Genomic DNA, 24015 nt, shown 5'->3' with positions numbered 1-24015 from the left:
ACCACTGACCAAGAGCACTGCACAGGAGTCAGGAGTAACCACGAACAGAGTCACGACTTTGGAACAGTTTGCTTTTCAAGTCTCACTGTTCTTTTCACTCTTTGTGGAAAAGAAAGTGTACAGACACTTTGTATATACTTGTATCGACTTCCGCTTACTAAACAAAATCACAGTTAAAAATAAGTACCCTCTGCCCTGTTGTCCTCAGCCTTGGAGTTACTGCAGGGGACACCATTTTCACCAAACTTGAGCTTTGCAACGCGTACCATCTGGTTGCTTACCATCTGGTTGCGGAGGTTTTCCAGGCTCCGGTGAACGACATTTTGAGGGACTTCATGAATCACTTTGTTTTTGTTTACCTTGGCAACTTTCTGATGTTTCCGAAGACCCTGTCCGGTCATGAGAATCCTGTTTGCCTTGTTCTTCAGTGGCTACTAGAGAAACCTCTGTTTGTAAAAGGTGAGAAATGCAAGTTCCACATTTGTTGGTTTCATTGTAGAACAGGAGCAGCTCCGGGCGGAGATGGCCGAGATTAAGGCTGTGGTGGAGTGGCCCGAACCCCAGATTGCAGATTGAGTAACCACAAACTGAGCCACGACTTTTTTGAACTGTTTATTTTTTACCCTTCACTTCTCACTGTAAATAAATTCACTGCCTCTAACCAGGAAGTCCTGTGTTTGGGTCCTGTTCTTGCCTTCCACCTGACAAATACTCTCCAATCACACAGTCACAGAATATAAGCAGCTTTATCCATGTTGTTCAGTGTAAGACTGCTTCTCTCTTCTTATATACACAATAATAATATCAGTAGTGTTCAAAAATGCACAAAAGTGGGAATTTCTAACCCACAGCCACTGAATTACATCATAATACAATCAAAACTGTTGAGTCAGATGCAAGGGAAACAAAAAAAACCCCACAAAACAAACAGGTGGGTGTTTTTCATGGATGGATGCATATTTTTGGTCAGGAATTTTTCCAAGTACTAAGATTCACTTCCAGTGCCACCACACAGGATTCCTATCAGGGAGATAATGAGTGGTGACAGTGGAGGAGGAGAGAGAGGGAGCGAGAGAGAGAGAGAGAGAGGGCAGTAATGCTTTTACGAGCAACACCCCCACACACTTTCACACATACGCTGCATGCAACATCAGATCCTCAGCCACTCCGTGTGTGGATCTGTTTGCAAAGGGCTCGGAGTGTCAAGATGCCTTCTTTCAGCTGGCTGCTGGCTCTGTATCTTGCAGCACTAACAGGTAAAAAAAAGTTCCTCTTTATCCTCTTTGATTAGGATCTGCTCTCTGTGTGAAGACTTTTATTGAGCCACTGTGGCGATCAATATTTCTCTTTGTTTACAGTACAGAAACTGTCAAGTGGCGAACAGCTCACATGTAGGAGCTGCTGTTATAGGGACAGTTACAGTCTGCATGTACATACACTGCATGATTTAAGCACTTAGACCATTTAAAGAAGACTTGCATTTAAAGAAGTATATGCATTCTCCTCTGTCTGTGCCGGGTGGTTTTACTTGTCTGTATTTCTTTGCACAAAATTTGACTGCATAAACTCTGCGGAGCGGTTTTTGATCAGCAGTAACTTGGACATGACAGAATGGAGTATCTTGATTGATTGCACTTCTCTTGCTGGATGAACTGTGGTTAATGGGATTGATATAAACTCTGTGTGTCCAGTCTGACTCTTGTCCTCAAAGCCTTGAGTCACTTTGGTCCCGCAGATTGCTGTGACCTTCAGATTGTCCGAATAGATTTGGTACAATAAGCCCCTTTTAAAGGGGAAGATTACTTTAGACTAATCCAAAAATGTGCCTGCATAGCTCAATTCAGTCACTTGTATCACTTTTCCAAGGTCTTTTACCTCTGTGTGCATGCAATTTCAGGAAACACTGATGGTGCTGTTGCACGAGAATCAACTGAGAGGAACTGCTCTTTGACCCCACCGGTAAGATTAGCTTGTCAACTGAATGTCTATATAAGGGGATACTGTTGATTTCTTTGCTAAAATTACACAAAGGAAGCTGAAAATAAAGCTGAAGTCAAAGATGTGACTGATCCATATGGAGGAGTAGAGGCAGGCTGAATAACAGACCAAACCAGGGTCCAAAATATCTGGAAGCTTGTTTTTCACACCAATAACAATTGAACAAATGATTTTACTCAGCAAAAACTAAACATCAACTTAAACACTAACTAAAACTTCCAATCCCAGAGATCAGGACATGTTGCATGAGTTTTGTGCACGTGGTTAATGATTGCAGCACATGGACTGCAGTTAATGATTATGGAGGGAAATACAGATATGGATGAATCAGCAGCTCCTCGAGTTTTTATTCAATCTGAAGATTTTTACTCTTGCTGTGTGTGTGTGTGTGTTTTGTAGTACCTCCCCAGCACAGCAGTAAACACCTCTCTCCAGCTGGAGGAGCTACGAGTGCAAATGCGTGCCATGAATATTTCTGCCTACATTATCCCTGCCACCGATGCTCACCTGGTACACATGCTGTCCATCGTAATTATGTCATCTGAGATTAAAGCTCGTGTGTGTTTGTTGTGTTTGAGTTTGTGTATGCTTTTTTCCATTAGAGTGAATACATTGCACCACGTGACGCCAGGTTGGCCTTCATGACTGGTTTCACTGGTTCTGCAGGTACAATCCTTTTCTGTCTCGTCCTCCTCCTCCCCATGACTCACTCCCGACATCTTCGGTCACGCAGCTCCTCTGCTTTCATCCCACATCCTCGCCATACATCTCGCTCCTCATTCATTTGTTTTCCCTGCTTTCACTTGCTGCACGACAGCATGTCCTCAAATGTAGGCACTCGCCCTCGCAGTGGAACTTCCCTATGAAATGATGAGCTCTGTTTTCACGCTTTAACTGTGAAAGAATAAGAAAGCAGATGACAGTTCAGTAGAGCGCTGATTACACTCCATCAAACCTATGTGAAACTCTATTATGAGAAGCCATATTGTCTGGGTTTTTATTAAGATTCATTGATGGGTATTTGTGATGTGAGGGTGCAACAGTGGAATGATAATGTAAACCCTGATTATATATCCGCACCACATTACCGGACTGTTATCACTGTTTCTTGCTCACCCTCTCATTCAATCACACATACATCTTTTAAATTCAGATTAGCTGTCCAGTCACACACTGAGTCAACTCTGACATTTATAGTCATTTGTAATTCACTGTTGCTGCTGCCCTCTCTATAACGCAGCTGTTTTCCTGCCTCTCCTCAGGCACTGCTGTAGTTACCCTGAACAAGGCCGCTCTGTGGACAGATAGCCGCTACTGGGTTCAAGCTGAGAGACAGATGGACTGCAACTGGGAGCTGGAAAAAGATGGTAGGAGTGGTCCTATTTTGCTTACTTGTTATGACAACACAGCAACCATTCGATTCCACTTAAATGTTTCCTTTTTTAAAAACCATTATAGCAGATTTAATATCAATAAACATCGCTCATTAACAAAAATCTTTAACACCGAAGCAAAAATTAAGACACTCCAACTAATGGGACTTATTACTTTTTTTTATAGCTTTTCATGACAGCCAATGTCATTCAAGGATTGCAGAAAAAAGAGGCCTGTAAAGGGCCACATACACTCACCCACCACCAGCCACTTCATTAGGTACATCTGTTCATCAGTGCGTTAATGAAAATATCTAGTCATCCAATAACATGACACCATTGGCTTTAATCACCCAAGCATGGTCAAGACAACTTGATTCAAGTGACATTGAGTGTGGCATCGTTGTTGGTATCAGACAGGCTTGTGTTGGTATTTCAGAAAGTCCTGATCACACCAAACACATCAAAGCTTGAAGCAGATGAACTATAGTAGCAAAAGATCACGCCAGCTGTTCACTCCTATGATCTGAGAACAAGAGACTGAGGCTCAGCAATTTACACCAGCTTCACAAAATTGGACAATGGATGATTGGAAAAATCTCTGTTGGTTTGCTGAGTCTCAACTTCTGCTAAGACATTCAGATGAATTGTTGTATCTGTTTCTCATATTACTTCTTTTCTTAAAAGGCTATGGTGGGGTTATGTGATATCTTCCTCTACTGCTGTGTATATGATACACATAATAAATATACTTACATTACAGCCATGTATGTATTAATCCACAGCTGCAAGTGCTCAGGATTTGCATTCCTGGTCGGGGAAACATTTGCTGAAACAGTTTTAGGAAATTACTGAGCAACAAATGCTTCTTAGGCTGCAACACAGAGAGAGGTAGGGGAGGCTGAAAAGTACTGTCAGGCAAATACGGGAAAACACATTAAATGCATGGCTCTGAATGTTGATCTGACCTCTGCTCTTCAGATAAGCAGCTTTAAAATTCAAATTCAGGAAGGATTTGCTAATATTAAGTATTACAATGAAAGGAGTTTATTCTTTACAGGAAAAAATCAGAAAACAATTCCTGCAGAGGTTCAAAGTTCAGGTGGCATTAAAAAAAACAGCAACAAAAAAACCCAACAGCTGCAAAAACTGACCACTTTTTAGTGGGGTATTTCCAAATATCTGACTTGCATAGGCCCATCCACTGTTGCAAATGCTGTTAACCACATAATTCAATTGCACTGCAATAACTTAAGAGTGTTTTAAACATCATCATCAAGTCAAGTGAGCTTTCTAGATGGACCTTCACCCCAAAGAACCCCTTCTAACACCGACATTGAACCAGTTCGATTGGTCAAAGTTTGCTTTCAATGTTACAATGTATCATTTCATTGATAGAAACTGTATTTTCTGATTAACATTATTTGTGCTCATTTTATTTTATATTCTTTTATAAACCCAAAAGTTGGTTTTAAAATTGCTACAATGTTTTCCACCTTCTGCATCATTTTCTCAAATAACCTGACTGCGGTCTGTCATGTGTGATGCTCTGTAGTGTCCATCAGCAGTGTGGCAGAGTGGCTTATCTCAGAAGTGCCAAAGGGTGACGAGATCGGCTTTGATCCCTTCCTCTTCTCTCTCAGTGAGTCTCACGTTTCTTCCCCACCTGTCAGTCTGGCTTAACATCAATAAAGTGCTCACCTAAGTAGATGGGAAAATTATTGACAAAGCCTCCAGACGCCATGCAGACTGTTTACTTGTGATTGATTCGGTTCAGCGTGTGTAATCATCTGCAGTTTCCTCCATTAGAAACGCAGGGAGACTACAACATCAATCTGGACTCGAGCGATCGCAGCCTCAAGTCCATCACAGAGAACCTGGTCGACAAAGTGTGGAAGGAAAGACCGTCGGTCCCGCCTGACAACCTCACCCGCCTGCCTGACCGAGTCATACGTAGGTTTCCTTTATGTGAACGTGTGTTTATGATTGTACTGAGCACACATCTTTCAGTCTGTTGGTCTACCTGTGTGTGGTCCTTTTTATCTGTGTGCTGATAAATACCTGCAAACTGGACAGAGTGCAATAAGCCGCTCGCAAAACAGAGCCATAAATAGCATGTCGATGGTTTTACAATAGGCTGATGGATCAAATACCAACTTAGACTGGATGAGCATATTGTCCAGTTTATGGTCAGAATAGGCACATTGAATAAATGGAGAGCACCATAAACCTAATGGACTGTATGTGACTACAAGCTGCACAAAAAAGAAATCCATATAGCATGCAAATATTGTCTCATAGTTTAGACATGAAAGCTCGTTCTTCTGCTTGGCTAACTGTCTGGAAGAAGTCCATTAAGTAATGAGAAGCTTGCACGTCAGAGTAAAGGACCTATTTACTAGAAAGGCCTTGGAGTAGCCAAAGCATTATATTTGAAAGATCCATCAATCCATTTTCTTCCGTATTTTCAGCTTAGCATCACGGTTGAGCTGGAGGCATTCCCACCTGTCATAGGGTATGATGAGGGGTACACCCTGAACTGATCACCAATCTATCGCAAGATTAACAAATAGAGACAGGTGCTGCTGATCTACAATTCTAGTAAAACATTTAAGAGCTACAAGTGGAGCACTGAAAGCAATTTATTGATTTAAGATCATAGTAGTTAGTTGCTATAGGAAATAAAGTGAAGTTTTATGTCTGAAAAGCACAGAATACCTCATAAACCTTTGCTTTTGAGATCTGTTTAGAGTTACCAAAGATGCTGTTTCGCCATAAGACTGGTTACGCCCACAGATGGGTCACAATGTGTTGGATGCAACCCCATCAGTGGTATTCGGCCTAGATTCCGCAAGGTTTTGAAAAGACCAATAAGCCCCTGGATGATTTTGTAAAGAGAAATTGTCTACTTCTTCTAAACAGTGGAAACTGTTTGGATGGGATAGGATTTTTTTTTCTCCCCATTCAGTGATTCAGTTTGTGTTGCTGTACCCTGGTTTAGTGCATCTGCATTTGTCCTTATTGACTTTGTCCAGCTCTCCACAAATTTCTCACCTTTCTGTGTAAGTCATTTCAAATGCTGTGCAAAGTAGACTTGAATTTCTGACAGAATTTCAGTAAGTTAGCAGGTCTTTTACGTCTGTTAACAAGACATTTTTGTCACTTACAAGCAGCGGAAGGAACTGCAAAAACAACTCTGGCATGCCATTAACTTCCTAATAGAGAAGGTGATCTGATTAGCTGTTAGGTTTATATGGTTGATTGTCATTTATGCTTAGAAATATTCACTCATATATGCTTGGTTTTATTATCGATTGCATAATAATGGAGGTTTGATCCGTAGTAGTCTGTGGAGACTCTGTGCGCCTCCCAGAGCACTCTGGCATGCACACACAACTTAAGGTCAGGAGAAAGGTTATATCTTCTCTTACTGATTTATGGTATAGCAAACACAAGTATATCTGTTTTAGTCTAAGTGCCTTTTGTTTAGATGAACTGCTGGACTTCCAGACCAGCAGGATTAGGGAAGTCGTTTATGTGGTCACATCTTGACCCCCCCCCCCCCCCCCCCCCCCCCACACACACACACACACACACACACACACACACAGATTAAATTCTCATAGTAATAAACACCCAGATATTTACTGTGTGAACGAGCAGTGTGACGATAATCTGTATTGATTGTTTGACCTAAAAATGAAATACTGTTAAACTGTTAATAATCAAGAGTTGTGGTTAAAGACGTTCTGTTCGAACTATTTTGGCATTATTTGCTAATAATAACATTTGTTTTGTTTAAACCACATTATTTGTGAAGTGAAAATGTTAGAATCCCAGTATGAACAATTAAGTGTTGTTTTTCTTCACATGCCCTACTCTCTACAAACTCACTTTGAGCAAAAAGCACTCAGACAAGTCCAAGTTAAAATTGTAGCAAGCAAGTGCTTTCTATATAACATTCAAACATATTCCTACTCCAGTGGATGCATCAGAGAGCGACGTGGGCTTAGTATCTTCTAGATTGAACCATCTACCTTCCAATTAGCAAACGGCCTGCTCTACCTCCTGAGCTACAGCCACTCTTCGAGGATGGACAAAAGCACACTGTACGACAAATTAGCATCAAATGTGTCTCACTGGATGCAAATGAAAATTAAATATGTATATTTGTAGAGAGGACCTGGCAGGAGAAAGTGGAGCACATACGAACTCAGATGGGGGACAATCCATACAAGCCCACGGGCCTCCTGCTTTCAGCGCTGGATGAAACAGCTTGTAAGTAACTGCAATCTTATATATCTTATAATTCTGTTCAGAAATGCCTTAGTTAATTGTGGTGCATATTTATATTGAGCTACAACTGGATCACTGAGAAAAGCACCTGAGACATATCCTGCTCTAATGTATTCATTGCAGGTCTTAGACGCTCTTCACCACCACGAGGGCAGAATTTAAATTCCCCCCATTTGATTCAAGCTTATTTGAATGTCCAGAACTACATTCCCCTATTCAGCATGACAAGAAGGAAATATCAGTTCATTTTAAAGTCCCCCTGAATAGCTTTCCTTATTGCTCTTTTACTTGCCCAACATCCTGTCCCGACAAGCTACTCAGCTGCTGCATATAAATTAACCTGAAAATGTCTCAGATCTGTTTTAGATGTGTTTGTGGTCCTAACTGTTCAGTACCAGTAACAACATGCTGCCTACCAGTGACTTGCAGCTGCACTGCATATTTGTTTGCTTCAGGCCTTGTTTTCTACAGTGTAACAGCACAGCAGTCAGTAGAAAACTGACTTTTTTTTCTCATTTCTAATTAATTAATTTCTTTAATTTAAAAACCTATGAAACACTACTAATATCGTGATTAAAATAAGGGTTCACTAAAGATGATTTGATTGCATTTTAAGTAATATCCTTACCTTTAGAGGATCTACAAATATTAAAAAAGACACATAGCAAGGATACCTTTGTCTAAAAGTATTTAAATAAATAATAAATAATTACTATAATAATAAATAATTACTGTTGCTAAATAAATGTATTTGTTTTTCTGTCACATTCGTAGACTCTAAAAAAAGCTTTTTTCACTTCCATTAATGTTCTTAAAGTATTGCTAAAGTACAATAGTTTATTTTAGCAGTTTTTGTGTTTTAAATACTTAATCTTCCCGTATGAACTAATGGTGAAGAAGTTTTAAGTTCTAAGAAGTTTTAACTTGTCGGTGTATTGGGCTGATCAGATATCAACTGAAGTTAAACTAGGGCCAGGGCCTGTCTTTCACGTCATGACATGTACCAATATGAAGCAAGTCAGTGTAACCTTTATTGGATGGACAACCAGCCAAGTAATCCATCCATTAGGGCTGGGTGATATGACCACAAATCACTCAATGTACTGGCAGACCATTGGGATCTCAGGTAGCATATCTACTTGCAGAGAGCACCTATTGCCTGATGGAGGCAGTGTCGAAAGTAAGCCGGCAACACGTTTTTGATTCTGGAGAACTCCAGTGTGGCTCTCTTTCCTGTTTCAATGGACACAAGCACAATAAAATACAGATGAGCTATTTTTGCCACTTGTTTCTCAATTATGACCCAAAATGAGTGACTGAGCACAAAACCTCATCAGGAGAGTCAGCTATCGCCCCCTGCTGGCAATCAAAAGAATGCAGTTTTAAGGTACATAAACTTTATTTTCCATCTTCCGATCTGGAAGCCATGTCCATCTTTTATACTGTCTAAAGCTACCACTGGGTACAAAATCTTCACCCCACTAATGAACATGTTAACTTTAAAGAAAGTAATTGCAAAAAAAGAATCCTTTAAGATAAAGAATATTAGGATTAAAAAAGAAATCACTTAGAAACGTATTCAAACAATTTCTCTATATGTCAGCCTAAAATCACTCCTCCAGCTCCATCACTCCACACAGGTTAAATGATGTGATTGAATCGGAAATAAGCAAGATTTCTGCAGACTGAATTATACAAAGGCAGTCTACCCACAAACCAACACAGGAAGGGTACCATTCGGAAGACTGTTCGTGACTCCGACTTGAATTAGAGCCTGTTTTGAAATAGCAGCTACACAGAGAGAGTCGCGTAAGTCTCACAATAGATGCAAAGAGCGCTTCATGGCCCAAATTGATCCCAGTGAGGAAATAAATGAACTTGCTGACAGTGAGATGTTTTCTTTGTTTGTTTTTAGGGCTTTTCAACATGCGTGGCAATGACATCCCGTACAACCCTTTCTTCTACTCCTACACTCTACTCACAATGGATGAGATCTGGTAGGTTCATTTTTTTAGACACTACACTTCACCGAATAAAAATCGTTTTGCATTTCCTTATTTCCTATAATTCCCATCACAAATACCAGCTGCAAACCTATTATCAGTGGTTTATATATTATGTAAAAGGATATGCAGTATTTATTTCCCTTCACGTCATGTAACAGGCTCTTTCTCCACGTGGAGCGGGTGACTGAAGAGTTGAAGGTGTACTTGAATGCCTCTTGTGAAGGGGCCCTCTGTGTGCAGCTAAAAGGTTATGATACCATCCTCGATCATCTGAAGAACTATGTGACCAGGCCTGGGGTTAAGGTGTGGATCGGTACAGAGTACACAAACTACGCTCTTTATGAGGTCATTACACCACAGGTATGCAGACCTTTTATTTCCTTTTATGTGTTGCACAGCATAATTATGCCCACCGTGATAGTTTTTTATTTATTTATTTTTTATGTCTAACAATCTGTTTGCACTGCTGTTCTCGATGGAAGAGCTGTTGTAAATTATAAAGCTGCACTAATCAATTCTTTGGATCAAATGACTGTTTGTCTAATGCGTAATATACTGAAGAGAACACAGATTCATATTTTCCCAGTAAAACTGTAAAAAATAAACTAATGCATCTATTTTATTTTTTATTTTTTTGTCTGCCTACACTTATGGTGTCAAGGGCTCAAACCTGTCACAGCTCAGATAGGATGATAGTCTGTGACAGGGCTCCTTCTAAATTTACAGTGTGCTTAACTGAAAATATTGGACAGATGACCTATAAAATAAAACTGCAAAGGTTTATTGCTTTATGCTCATTGTAAAGTTGATGGCCACAGACTTCAAGCTTTAAAAAGTTGAGGAAGGACTAGCACTTCCTGAGCTATGAGAAAGATAATGCTGCAGACATAGTGTCTAGTTTTCACACACAATGTGTTAGTGCGCACTCTTTGATGGATGATCATTTGAGCTCCTTCCCAGGACTCCCAGCTCCAGCCACTCTCACACTCTCAGCCATCTCAGACTCCTTTCCACACACCAGCGCACTACTGCGTAAAATATCCTCCTGAGAACCGAGGGGGAAATAAATCTTCCCATTGACGTTTTTTGTGATTTCTTTTCTCTTTGGAGCTAAAAGAGGCCACCCAAGAGGCCAACACATGCGATATCAATGGAAAGCCCAGGATGTCCTCTATTTAATACATCGGGACTTGGTAGAGTAGCTCAAATAAATCAAAAGATACAGACTAAAAACAAATATCCATGTTCTCATGACAATGACAATAAAGTTTCTGATTCTGATTCTGATTCTGATAGATGAATGGGCTTGTTCTCAGGACCTGATTAGATCATTGCTGTCAGCTGTCCTCACCTGGCACTGCCAGAGCCACGAACCACTTCCCGCCACCACGTAGCAAAATTGAATTAACCCAGGGAGCCGTATGGCTTAACCTACAGCCCCCCTCACGAATTAGAAAGGAAGTCAGCTCCAGCAATCTGCACCTCCCAACCTATGGACCACTACTAGGTGGTTACTAGCAGTTAATCCAAGCATTGGCATCTTTCATGTTATGAAACCACTGCAGTGGGGCGTGGAATGAGCAGAGGGTGAATGGGCATCCCAGGAGGTAATAACAAACAGAGTCAACCCCCCATTGGATTGCCAGGCACTCTTTTTTGGGGGTTGATGCCAATATATTCAAGTGGGACTTCTGTTAACAATGAGAGGCACAAAAGGCTTCCTTGTTTAAAAACTTTTGGAAAAGCAAAAAATACGTCTTTAGGGGGGAAAGAGGCACAAAGGGCACTGACATGCGAGTGCTGTGGCCTCGAACATGTTAAGCAAGAATTATTTGTCATGTTATTTGCATTGGCTGCATGGGCTGTGGGTCTGACATGGAGCGTTGGAGTAGTTGGTTGCCAGTGTAGCACTTCCTGGGCTATGGGAAACCCTATCAGAACACGACACACAAAGTGTTTGCTTTATTGCGAACACTTTGATAGGTGATCGCATTTGAGCTCTTTCCCTGGACCGCTCGAACCACTCTGCTGCTACCTCAAACTAATGTGGCAAAGGGTGAAGGCAGGATCCTATCCTTAAATTTAGTGACTCAGGAGCCATCAGAACAGTGACAACCACTTCCTTCGTCAGTCACGGACATACTTGAACTCCATCGCTTGGAGCAACCAGTTCCTGACCCTAGAGTAAGCCACTCCACCCTTTTCCAATTGAGAACCATGACTTCAGACTAGGAGGTGCCAATTATCATTCCAGCCATGTCACACACAGCTGCAAACCGGGCCTTCACAGATGTGAAAAATAACTATTCTCTGTGCAGTAACGCCCCCCTGATATCACATATCACTATGAAGATCCCCATGTTCTTTAGTCAGACCATGTGGATTACATGATTTGAAAAAATGATTGGTCAGGCTGAGTTTAAGTACCCCTGGGTCTTGTTTCCACCTTTTTAAACAAGGCCTTTCTACTAATAAATATGTAGAATTTTACAAAATGGGTAATAAAAAATAATAATTAATAATCATTATTTTTTTGCATCATGTAGGACAAACTATTGACAAGTTCCTACTCTCCCGTGCTGACGACAAAAGCTGTGAAAGATGAGACTGAGCAGCAGATTTTACGGGATGCTCACGTATGTCATCCACTCAGACACGCATAATGCCTCCAAAGGAGATACTGAGTAAACATACATCTGAGTAAATGCATTACCCCATTCAAAGGTGCCTTTCAACATGCCATATGCATTTTTAATCTGCATCATTTTCATTGTCACGGTGACTCTGTGCAGGTGAGGGATGCCGTTGCTGTTATCCAGTTCCTGATGTGGCTGGAAAAGACCGTGCCAGAGGGGAATGCGACTGAACTGACCGCTGCGGAATACGTCGACAAGTGCCGCAGGTGGGTGGGAACAGGGACGGCTGACATGAAGTATTTGAAGCCAACTATTTAATTTGAAAATGTAAAGTTTAAAGGAGTTGTTACACATGAAAGATGAGAAATTTTAGAAATTATGAAGCTCAAACTCAAATTTGTAACAGTATAATTAAAGAATTATGTGAACGTCATTCCAGCAAACAGAAGGACAGCAGAGGCCCAAGCTTTGCCACCATTTCTGCAAGTGGACCTAATGCTGCTCTTGCCCATTACAGGTGAGATTAATTTTCATCCCGACATCTTTATACTCATTTTTGCATTTTTAAGGATGCATTCAAAGAAGATTACAGTAAACTATCATGCTGGATGCCAAAAATGACCTAAATGTTTGCTGAATCTTTTTAAATCATTGTGAGGTGCTCAGATATTCAAGATTTCATTGGTGCACTTTTTTTTTAATGGATTATAAGATAAAAAATCAATCGGAATTCAAGTGTAGGCTTTTCCATTATGACCCAAGATGTTCAAACCAAAAAAAAGAACACAAACTAAACAACAAGGTCCTTAAAAAGCATAAAAGTTTAAGGTTAAAAAAGTAACAGAAGATTTAATTATAGGTCCCTTTAGGACCTTATATGATTGCGTAAACCTGACATTACGCATCTGGATTTGTAATTGTCTGTAGTTCCACAACAAGGCAGCATTGTAACATTTTTGTGGTATCATTAACTTGTTGCCGCTTTTGTTGGTGGTTGTGGTGTACTCGCAGCAGTCTTAACCTTCTTAAATATTTCACAACCAACATGACTTTTCCAAGGCATTTATTAAATGAATATTGTACCTTATTATTTTTGCATGATGTTCTGTAGTTCTCAAAGCTGTAAAAATAGGATAACATTACTGGATTAAAAAAAAAAAAGAAGGGGAGAAAAAAAACACTTAAAGCCAAAACAGGAACTTGTTTTTGCTGGCATGCTAAATATCTGGTAGAATATCCTAAATATACATCCAAAATCTTCTTTTTGCATGTTTTTTGACGGGATCTTTTTACTCCTAAAAGAACTACTGAATATACTGAAAGCTGGTTGAGCTAAGATTGTCACAAACTCAAGAAACAAGTTTCCTGGAAACAGTCATGCAGAATCATCAACTTTCATTTTACAGCTCCTACAAATTATTTATAAACGTCCTCAGCTCACATGTCACATACTCGAGTTCTGATAATGCGTTCAGTTATATAAGGTGCCAGTCTACAATAACCATCATCTCAAGCCCCCCGCCCCGAATGTTATCAAATGAATACCCTACAATATTATAGAGAGAAACCTCTACAGTCAGATGATATGACAAACAGCAAAGCATTTTGTAGTAAACTGTGGCTTTATAATTTTAATTCAGTGTTTTGTTTAGTTTTTTTTAAGGGTCAAGTACAGGAAAAACACTGTCACAGAAGCTGATTCAGATTCACTGTACTGTGGGCAAGTCCCTTGATGGTGATGGTGATTGATTCGTAGTGTTAGACTGTTTGCAAGTCAAGCAGAATGAGCGGTTTTGTTAATCATGAATTAAAAAATAAATAATAAATAAAACTAGACTTAAACCAAATGACAGATTGTATCCAAGTAAGCCTAAACCTGCTCAACCACTGTGCATTGAAAAGTCTTGCTTTTTAAAACTGATATTGATGTTTGATTTGTATTGATGTTAAAAAGGGACTGAGTGTAGCACTTTTCAGTTTATGGGGAAATCTGGAGTAATAGTACAGTATGCGTAATTACACCAGAATACTGCCTCAGATCTTCCTGGAACAAGACTAACTGAATGAGGCTTGTATGCAGAAACTGAAAAAATGTTGGAGTGCTTAGACTGAACACGCAAACACATTCAATACACTCATTTAGTTTTTTTGCATTCAGACTGACATCAAAAGATGAGTCACTGTACTATGTGGACAGAATACCTGTACTTTACACCTGTCTGTGGGAAGTTTTGCCCATTTATCCACAAAAGTATCTTTGAGGTCCTGGCTCACAATTGCCATTCTAGTTCATCCAATCGGTGTTGAGCTTTGTGTGGACCCATCAAGTTCTAATCCAACCATGCCTCTGTGGGACTTGCTTTGTGCACTGAGGCAAAGACATGCTAGAAAAGGGTGTTCCTCAAAATGTTACCACACAGCTGAAAACAGAGAATTCAACAAACCCTGACCTGGTGTGGCATTAGACTGCCACACAGAGAAGTATGACTTGACACGCCACATAACTCAACTGCACCACTGTCCAGTAGCATCATGCTTTATTCCACCCCAGATGCTTACACAGGATTGTATAAGGCTTGTATGCAGCTGCTCAGCAATGGAAGCCCATTCATGAAGCTCCTCTCACACAGTTTTTGATGACAGAAAATGTTTAAAACTATGAGATTATCGCGTCGGCAGTAAGTTGGTGACTTCTACACACAGTTCCTTAGCTGTAACCTAGCTCTGTAAGTTTATGTGGTCTGCTACTTTGTGGCTGGGTTGCGGTGGTGGTTCGTTAACTGTAGTACCCCTTACAGTTGATTGTGTGACATCTAGGGGGGAAGAAATTTCACACATTGTTGCAGCAGTGGCATCCTATTATCGAACCGCACTCTTTAGAGTGACTCATTGTTTCACGTTTGTAAAGCAGACTGCATGGCTCTGCTGTGGCTTTATACACCTGTGGAAATGGGACTCAAAACACCTGAAATCAAATATTCAAAGGTGTGGCCATTTAGTGTAAATGTGCATATGTATTCTTAGGGGCTGTTTATAATAAATAGAATAGGTGTCAGGAGTCAGACACTAAACAGTCTTGTTTTTAAAAACTGATTCTGCTCTGTAATTGCAATCATCTGATTTGCATTGATTCGTAAAAAGGGACTAATTGTAGCCCTTTTCAGTTTATATGGTGAGCTAACATTATTAATGGGTAAGTACAGTATGAGTAACTACACTATGCCTCACAAATCTGACTGGAACAAGGTCAAAGCTAACCAGTAGTCCCTGAATGAAGGCTTGCATGCAGAAATTGTTGGAGTATATAGAGTAAACTGTGGTGTTAGAATGAAGGCATTTTCCTTACAACTTATTTGTGGAGTTATTTTCTTTATGTTGCAGTCAATCCTCACACCATAACCGTCATTCTCAGCACTCTTAGAAGTAGCAGATGCCCTTGATTTGAAGCAAATAGAAATGCATGCTCTCAGTCTTGTGTCAGGAATGCCTGGTTACACACAAGCATATATCACACAAATAGGTGGTGCGAGTGGTTTAGAGAGAGGTGCTGGTTCCAGTAAGGTTTTGATGAAAACATAAAATTATTTGACTGAAAGGTTTTTAGTCATCGGTTGCAGAGTTAAAGTGATCGAGTGGCTTTGCATGTGTTGACACTTTTTTGTCTTTTATAAAAATGAGTGTGTGTTGTGAGAGATGTTTTGAGAACTAAGCGTGAGGGCGACTTTCCTGATGTGAGACCTGCATAAAAGGCATCGAGGAAAATCTGTAAAAGATGAGTAACTGAGAATATTTTTCTTTCCTCAACTTTTGTGCCTCACAAAATGAGGCCCGCACGGTCTTATTATAAACAGCCTGATTATATCTTTCTGAGCCTTAGAGCCCTGCGGTTATCACAAAATAACAATAACATTATTATGTTTTTGGATTTTTTGCATGAAGGCATTTTTTTTCTTTTGCTAATAGTTCAACACATTTGAAAAACACCAGCAAGCAGTGCTACTATCATTTCCTGTTTTTGTGCTACAGCCCTACAAAAGAAACAAACCGGAGGTTGACAGTTGATGAGATGTACCTGGTTGATTCTGGTGGCCAGTATCTGTGAGTAAAAATGATCTCTTCACACACTTCTGTAGTTTCATTTTATGTCACGAGCGTTTAAAATGAGTCACCGTGTCTCTCACTATTTTCAGAGATGGCACCACTGACATCACTCGGACGGTTCACTGGGGAAAGCCCACAGAAATGCAAAAGGTATTACTGATAGAGAAGATATGTTAATATTTCCTTATAATCAGTCTAATCAGTCATATAGCAATCAATCAACTTTGCTCCTTTCTATTTTTTTCAATATGCTAATTCTTTAATTCTTATTATTTTGTTCAAAACACAAGTTTCCTATCATTTACCACATGTCTTGCTTCACAGGAGGCCTTCACTCGAGTGCTGATGGGAAACATTGAGATATCCAGAACCATTTTTCCCTCCGGGACAAGAGGTGGGAATGAAAAATAAACACATCTTAAATGAAATCTTTCTGTTTCACCACTAGAGAGCCCCCTTCCTCCACCATAGACCATAGCTGTGAGTAGATGTAGCGTGTCTGGTACAGGATGTCTGACTGGAGGTTTTTGTTCATCAACAGGTGTGAACATGGAGATGCTGGGTCGCCGGGCATTGTGGGAGGTGGGCCTGAACTACGGCCATGGCACAGGTCACGGTGTCGGAAACTACTTCGGAGTTCATGAGTGTACGAACCTTTATTTGGAGATGACTTTGAGATGCCAAATGTGCCGCGTGCTGTTTTTTGAACACTGTTTTATTTTTCAGTGCGTACACTTGCATCTATGCATCACAACAATATCTCAGAAAGGTTTCAGAAAATGGGCTACACTGCGAGAGAAAGGGTTTATGCATTTAATCTTTCCAGTAGTAGTTACTAAGTATCTATCTGTGGATGAGAGTCCATGTCAAATGTGTCCCAGGTGTACAAAAACTTCGAAAAAGCCACAAAGTACAAGAATTTCAAGGAAACGTATAATTTAATAAAAAAGAGAAGTGGCACCAAATCTTCCACTAAATCAACCATGTTGAAACTGAAACAATTTAACGGTTATCCCACTTTGTCTTCTGCATTATTACAGATGCAGAAGACAAAGTGGGATAAAAAAAAAACCTCTGAAAGCATTACTTTTATTCCTTCCAGCCTCCGCAAAAAAGATGCTAGAGGGTATTAAAACACTTTGTTTAGTTATCACGCTTTGCTTACTTCTCTCCACCTTCTGAGTTAAAATGAATAAATAAATAAAATCATACAGTGTGTCAAGGATAAATAAAATTGGGCTGATTTTTAAGTGGCTGGTCCATTCTGTGCCCCAAATGGTGTTTAATTGTTTTTTAACAATATCAGGAGGAAATTATTCCTAATAGGGCTGAAGGTAACAATTATTTTCATCATCTCTCAACTGTTTAATATATAAAACATTGAAATGTCAGTCAAGAGTCTGTTGATCCATTTATCCGTCCACTTTCTTCCACTTATCCAAATCAGAGTTGCAGTTTGGCTGGAGCCTGTCCCAGCAGTCATAAAACAGAGAGGCAACCATTCAAACTCACATTCACATTAATCTAACATGCATGTCTTTGGACTGTGGGTGGAAGCCCAGGTACCTGGACAGAGCATGCAAATCCACACAAAAGGTCCCCGGCCAGCTTACAGCCTTAGCTAAATGCCTGAGATTACTATATTATGGATGTCCACAGCGACAGTAATGTATGACAGAGATACAAAAATCATAAAAGCTCGCCTTTAACTTTCCAGAAAACTATTCTCATCAGTCTCAGCTGTATGTTCCACCACATTAACAGTGTTAAAGAGTAAAAAAGCTGAAACTGAAGTCTGACATTTTGGCTCATGAATAATGACCTCTGATAATTCCTCTTTAATACTTGATATCCACTGACCAGCATGATCATGAAAATACACTTTAGGTTGCATGATGTTCACAAGCTTCCAATGTATATATTGTAGAGTAAATCATGGAGAGGTTTATTTGTTTTTCTGTAACGTAACTTGCATTTTAATCATGAGTTAATGTAATGTATCCCCAGGGCCTGTTGGCTTCCAAAGCAACAACATTGGCTTCAGAGCCGGCATGTTCACGTCTATCGGTGAGTTTTATTTTGTAAAGTTTTTCTGTGCAAAATGTCAAAATCCTGAAAAATCGCTTGATTTTGCTCATAGAACCTGGATATTATAAGGAGAATGACTTTGGGATCCGGATTGAAGATGTTGCAGTGGTCGTACCGGTTCAGACAAAGGTGAAAATTAAGTGGTGCCTTATTGATAATCTGGAATTATATCATTTTTTTTAATGTAACGTGAAGGTAACGTTATGTGGATTTTCTTTTCTGTCCTTCAGTATGGAAATAACTACCTGACCTTTGACACTGTATCACTGGTTCCATATGACAGAAAGCTGATTGACATGTCACTGCTCAGCTCAGAGCAGGTAAGAAATTGCATCTCATTGCATAATCAACTACAAGACATTTGCCTCCAATTTCTGAAAATGAGATACAAATATGTGCTGACGTGAAGGCATAAAATGAATGCTCGGCTGCACCTCGGTGTGAGTTTACTTCCCCAAAACTAATTTCTAGTTTTAATTTGTAAATACCTTTGGGTATACAAACCTGTCATATCAGAGGCTCTTTTGCCTGCAATACCAATGCTGGTTTCCTCTTAAAATCCCCCATTATACGCTTTAAGCTGCAGTTTGTCTACGGTTCACTGATCAAAACGCTCTGTAAAGAAAACAAAACCACGTGTGAAATCAACTTCTGTGTTTTGGCTCTTCTTTAGAAGTGGAAAATGTAAGAACTTGTTATGCTGCTTTTTTTTTTTTTTTTCCAAATCAAGATGACATTAACTTTTGATAACCACAAACAGATGTTACTTTTGTAGAGTTCATGAACGTTTAAATCCTGGTATTATTTAAATCTAGTGTATTTTTGTGCACTTTAAAGCAAATATCCCATGAGCAGCAGTTCCCTGGTTAGAAATGTCTTGTTGATGTTAGAGAAGAATTGTAAAATATAACCACTACAACCAAGATATGCACAAGAGCATCTCTGAATGCGCTTTGAACCTTGCAGCAGATGGTTTACAGGTGCAGACCACACAGAGTGCTTGCCAGGAGACGAAACTGAGGTTACAAGTCACACAGATTCACCAACATTGGATAATAGAAGATTAGACAAATGCTGTCTGGTCTCAATGTTTGCTGCAGCATTTGAATGAATGCATGAATCAGTCCTGTCTTGTATCACTAATTGAGTACACGGGATGGTGTAATAGTGTAGGGAATTGTTTGCATATGTATTCTTAGGGGCTGTTTATAATAAACAGAATAGGTGTCAGTCGTCAGACACTAAACAGTCTTGTTTTTAAAAACTGATTCTGCTCTGTAATTGCAATCGTCTGATTTGCATTGATTCGTAAAAAGGGACTAATTGTAGCCCTTTTCAGTTTATATGGTGAGCTAACATTATTATTAATGGGTAAGTACAGTATGAGTAACTACACTATGCCTCACAAATCTGACTGGAACAAGGTCAAAGCTAACCAGTAGTCCCTGAATGAAGGCTTGCATGCAGAAATTGTTGGAGTATATAGAGTAAACTGTGGTGTTAGAATGAAGGCATTTTCCTTACAACTTATTTGTGGAGTTATTTTCTTTATGTTGCAGTCAATCCTCACACCATGACCGTCATTCTCAGCACTCTTAATGCAGTTCTCAAATCAGGAATGGTTTTTGCCCACCCATCCCAAAAGCCTTCCTCATTTTGAATTGTTTCCGGGGCCCCACGGTATGAACTGAGCATCGTTTAAATCCAAAGCCTACCTAAGTATTGTTGCTCACCATGTTCATCCTTCTGTGGACCTTTATGACAGTGTCTCAAAATCTCTCACATGTTGCCAGATAGCAAGGCTCTGTACCTTTGAACAGCAGTGTTTTAAGTACAGTTTCTTGTGAAGCCCCTTAAAACTGGAGTGTACAGCACAGACATACAGCACGCAATCGATGGTTGCCCAATCGATGGTTTTGTAGATTGTTTTGCATTTTGCCACAGGAAGGATTGTTTTGTAAGTCCTTTAAAAATGGATCACGTCATTTGACTGGTTGTGCAAACTGAATTTCATCAGAGCCGGAAGTCTAAGTCGTCAGTTTCACAGACTTCTTACTGAAAATGATCTTTTCCAGAGTCCATAACACTCCAAAATGAAATAAAGTGGTTCATCTGAGGAGCAATGACGATACATTTTTTAAAATTTATAACGCTAAACATTTCTGCGTAATGACAATAGGCTGACTGTGAGGAAAACTGAGGAACCACAGGATGTTCATCATGTGTTGCATAAATGAATCATTACGTGCGAACACTTTCATAATGTGCATTTATTTCTTCACTAAAACAAAAAGGAAATTCTGTTTTATCCTTGTTAAGCAATTTTGGTTACTTTGGAATAAAGCTTATTAAATTCAGCTGGAATATTAAACAGTAAACATTCAGTAAATGTTCTTCTCTCACCAGCTTCACTGGCTGAATAAATACTACGAGACAATCCGGAGCCTGGTGGGTGCTGAGCTGGACAATCAGGGCCTTCATGAGGAGAAGGACTGGATGCTTAGAAACACGGAGCCTTTCGCTGAGATTGGCTCGTCTGCCTCCGTCTCTTCGTCCTCGCTGACCCTCATCGCTCTGGCTGTCGCTATGCTCCACAATATCGTCTGAGCATCTCCATCTCCACTGCACTTACTCCATTCGCAGCAGACTTGCACACTGTTACTCCTATGCAGTCTCAGTTGAGCAGCTATACCGGGTTGAGAGATGCGATTTAACTTCTTTTTTTTTTTTATTGAAAGATGTATTTAATAATTGAATTATGTTGGTAAATGTTTGATGTGGAGTTTTAAATGATTTGTTGTGATAATTTAGAGGTTTTAAACTGGACATTTGTATGACCAGATAATATTGTTTCTATTTTATTAAAGTAAAGACTAAAAAAAAAAAGGGTTTGTTAAGGAACTTGCAAAGTGGTTTTATTTGTTTCTCACCAGTCTACACTGAAAAAAGGGACCATGTTGGATTTACTTAATTCAATAGTGGACATTGGTTGCACACAAGTGTTTTTCTTTGGCAGAAACTTAAACAACTGAGTTCAATCAACACAACTTATTCATATTCAACAAACCCGTGCATTTTGTGTTGATAAAACGCGACTGAAACATGTTTAGATGAAGTAAGGTGAGTTCTTGGAATATTTTAATCCTTTGCAATTTTGTCATTTTATTTCAACACTATTGAATAGCTTTTACCCCAATACTACATGGTCACTTACATACTACTTAAATACTTAAATACTACATGTTGTCTTCAGATTACATAATGTTCAACAAAGTCTAGAGTCTGGTTAACATAGGAATTGAATGGATCTAAAACGACTAACGGCCTCCTTGCTGCAGAATTTCCATTTTTATCCAGGTTGCAGGGGGGGGTTTGGGCATAACCCAGAAGTGATAGGATAAGAGGCAGGGTACAGCCTGGACAGCTCACCAGTCTATCACGTAGAGACAAACAACCATTTGCACAATAAACACAATAAATAGCAATAGCATACACGTGGCGTGTGTGTAGTTGTCTGCCTCGTATAACTCCAGTGATTTTCCTGCAGTTTGAAATCTCCTGCGATTTTGTGAATTTCATGAGTCCAGCAACTAACCACTCTTACTAGATTGTATCATGTGATCTCAACAAGAACAAATTAAGTTGTTGAATTTCATACAGATCTTACATGATTTAATTACATTCAAGATAGAAATGTGAAGTTTTTGCATTCAAATTACAAGGTAGACTTTTTTAATGTAACAACCACCCACCGAAAAAAGTAGAGGCGGCTGCTCGACTTGACTGAGATGGATGCCTTCCTCAAATCACGATCACCCAGAGAATACAGCACAATGAGGCAGCAAAAACATGGAGTGTTCCTGTACTGAAATAATACACTGAAATATCCTATTTATATACTGTAAGTGTTCAGACCCTTTGTTATGACACTGAGCTCTGGTGTGACCTATTTCCATCAAAGGTCATTGATATGCTTTTACAACCTCCAGTGTCTAATTAAATTTAGTCAGCGCCAGCTCTAAGAGGGTTTGTGCCAAAGTAAAAAAGGAGCTTTGAGGACAAGAAAATTGTCTCTAGATATAAGAGATGAGTTTGTCAAGGCACAGTTCTGGGGAAGGATGCTAGCATCAGCAGTATGTGGTCCAGGTAAAATAAGTAATTGGGACAGAGGGCCAATGCTGAACCCTGTGGTTACAGTTGATGAAATACAAGAAGAGGAGAGAGAAACCTCCAAAAGACAAGTGTGCAGAAGCATGATGGACACCACCAGATGTTAAAGTTAACAGGTTACCAGGATGTTTTTATTTTACAGAAGTAGTCAGCCTACCTTGCATATATTTTACATGTAAATGTTTTATTTAATATGAGTTTTTACTGATCAACAAACTGCAACAGTGACACAAAAAGAGTTGACTGGTGATTTCATACATGTTTGTCTCTAATTTAGAACATAACCAACTCTGGAGCAGCATAAGTTACCAGGTTGATATACCCAGGTAAGAGGTGATTTAGTTAGTAGAGAAACCCAAAGATTAACTGTAAAGCTACGCTGCTTTCTTGTCCAAACTGCTGATTGGTACCCAGGAAAATAAATAACAAAAACTTAAATGGACAAGTGGCACAGAGGTGAGTTTTTAACACACATTTTGGAGACAGTAGCTCATATTTGTAGTTATTTTAGGTTGCATTTGGCCTGAATTGGTAGCCCTGATGCAGTGTGAGTGCATAAACTTAGCCACAGGTCAACCTCATATGGGCCAAATGTCAGCTGTGCTGTTGTGTGTGTACCACATCTAGCCCACGTAATGTTTTTCAGATTCAAAACTGAGCTAAAAGTGAGATAAACAGCTCAAACTTTGCAACTAGAAGAGGTTCATCAACTGAATAAAGACATAAAAGAAGACTTTTATTTTGAGAAACGTGAATAACGAATGCAACAAAGTGACAACATGGTTTCTGAGTATCTGACTTCATGAAATCTCTGAATCTTTTTTGCCAAATGCCATTACCCTGGACACACAAACACGCACACACATGATTTCGTTGTTGTGGACTCTCCTCTGGGATGATGCGTGTTGGTGAAAATGCTCATATGAGTGCTTCACAACAAAACTAATCACGTGATGTGATAATGACTATGTCCACCTCTTTTTTACTATGTAAATGTGCCATCTTAGCTCACTTCCCCTCCGTATAAGCCAACGTTCCTGTAACTGGCTGCCACTTGCAAACAGTATATATGCTGTGCTCATAAATATGGCTATGTGACAGGCATAACTGCATTAGGGAAAACCCCAAGGGATGTGCACGATATTCAAATATTTAAGTAGTCATTAAGTTATTTTTTTGTTTTTTTAAGTAACCATTTATGCAAATGTTTTTTGTTCTTAATGGTGCCTGGCAAACATTAGTTTGCTACTATCACACAAACATAACAGTAATGGACCAACAAGCTGTTGGGCAGCGACCAACAAAAATAAAACCAACAAAAATAGAGTTCAGCATGTGTGACATTGT

General features: G+C 39.6%; 1 protein-coding gene across 1 annotated transcript; it reads left to right on the top strand.

The window, feature by feature from the left end:
- The first annotated feature begins 1112 nt into the window (after nt 1–1112).
- xpnpep2 (X-prolyl aminopeptidase (aminopeptidase P) 2, membrane-bound) lies at nt 1113–21384 on the top strand. The gene is made up of 21 exons (XM_085244261.1): nt 1113–1256; nt 1898–1959; nt 2398–2508; nt 2601–2664; nt 3261–3365; nt 4927–5013; nt 5181–5324; nt 7548–7649; nt 9583–9664; nt 9832–10033; nt 12220–12309; nt 12466–12575; nt 12749–12826; nt 16336–16407; nt 16500–16560; nt 16735–16804; nt 16952–17056; nt 18418–18477; nt 18551–18627; nt 18729–18818; nt 20905–21384. The coding sequence occupies exons 1-21, from the start codon at nt 1208–1210 to the stop codon at nt 21103–21105; spliced, it is 2022 nt and encodes a 673-aa protein (XP_085100387.1). The 5' UTR covers nt 1113–1207; the 3' UTR covers nt 21106–21384.
- The last annotated feature ends 2631 nt before the right edge of the window (nt 21385–24015 follow it).

The sequence above is a fragment of the Mchenga conophoros genome, linkage group LG2, assembly GCF_057382185.1.
Source record: "Mchenga conophoros isolate Kocher_MC1m ecotype Shallow Benthic linkage group LG2, M_conophoros_male_GT1.1, whole genome shotgun sequence".
NCBI classification, from domain to species: Eukaryota; Metazoa; Chordata; class Actinopteri; order Cichliformes; family Cichlidae; genus Mchenga; species Mchenga conophoros.
The sequence above is the reverse complement of the archived record's forward strand: the minus strand, read 5'-3'. Positions and strand labels throughout refer to the sequence as shown.

Excerpts from the sequence above, each read along its gene's own strand:
- xpnpep2 (XM_085244261.1), top strand. The coding sequence starts at position 1,208 with ATGCCTTCTTTCAGCTGGCTGCTGGCTCTGTATCTTGCAGCACTAACA. Across the intron at positions 3,366-4,926 it reads CTGGGAGCTGGAAAAAGATG|TGTCCATCAGCAGTGTGGCA; the intron begins GTAGGAGTGGTC and ends GATGCTCTGTAG. Across the intron at positions 17,057-18,417 it reads CTACTTCGGAGTTCATGAGT|GGCCTGTTGGCTTCCAAAGC; the intron begins GTACGAACCTTT and ends ATGTATCCCCAG.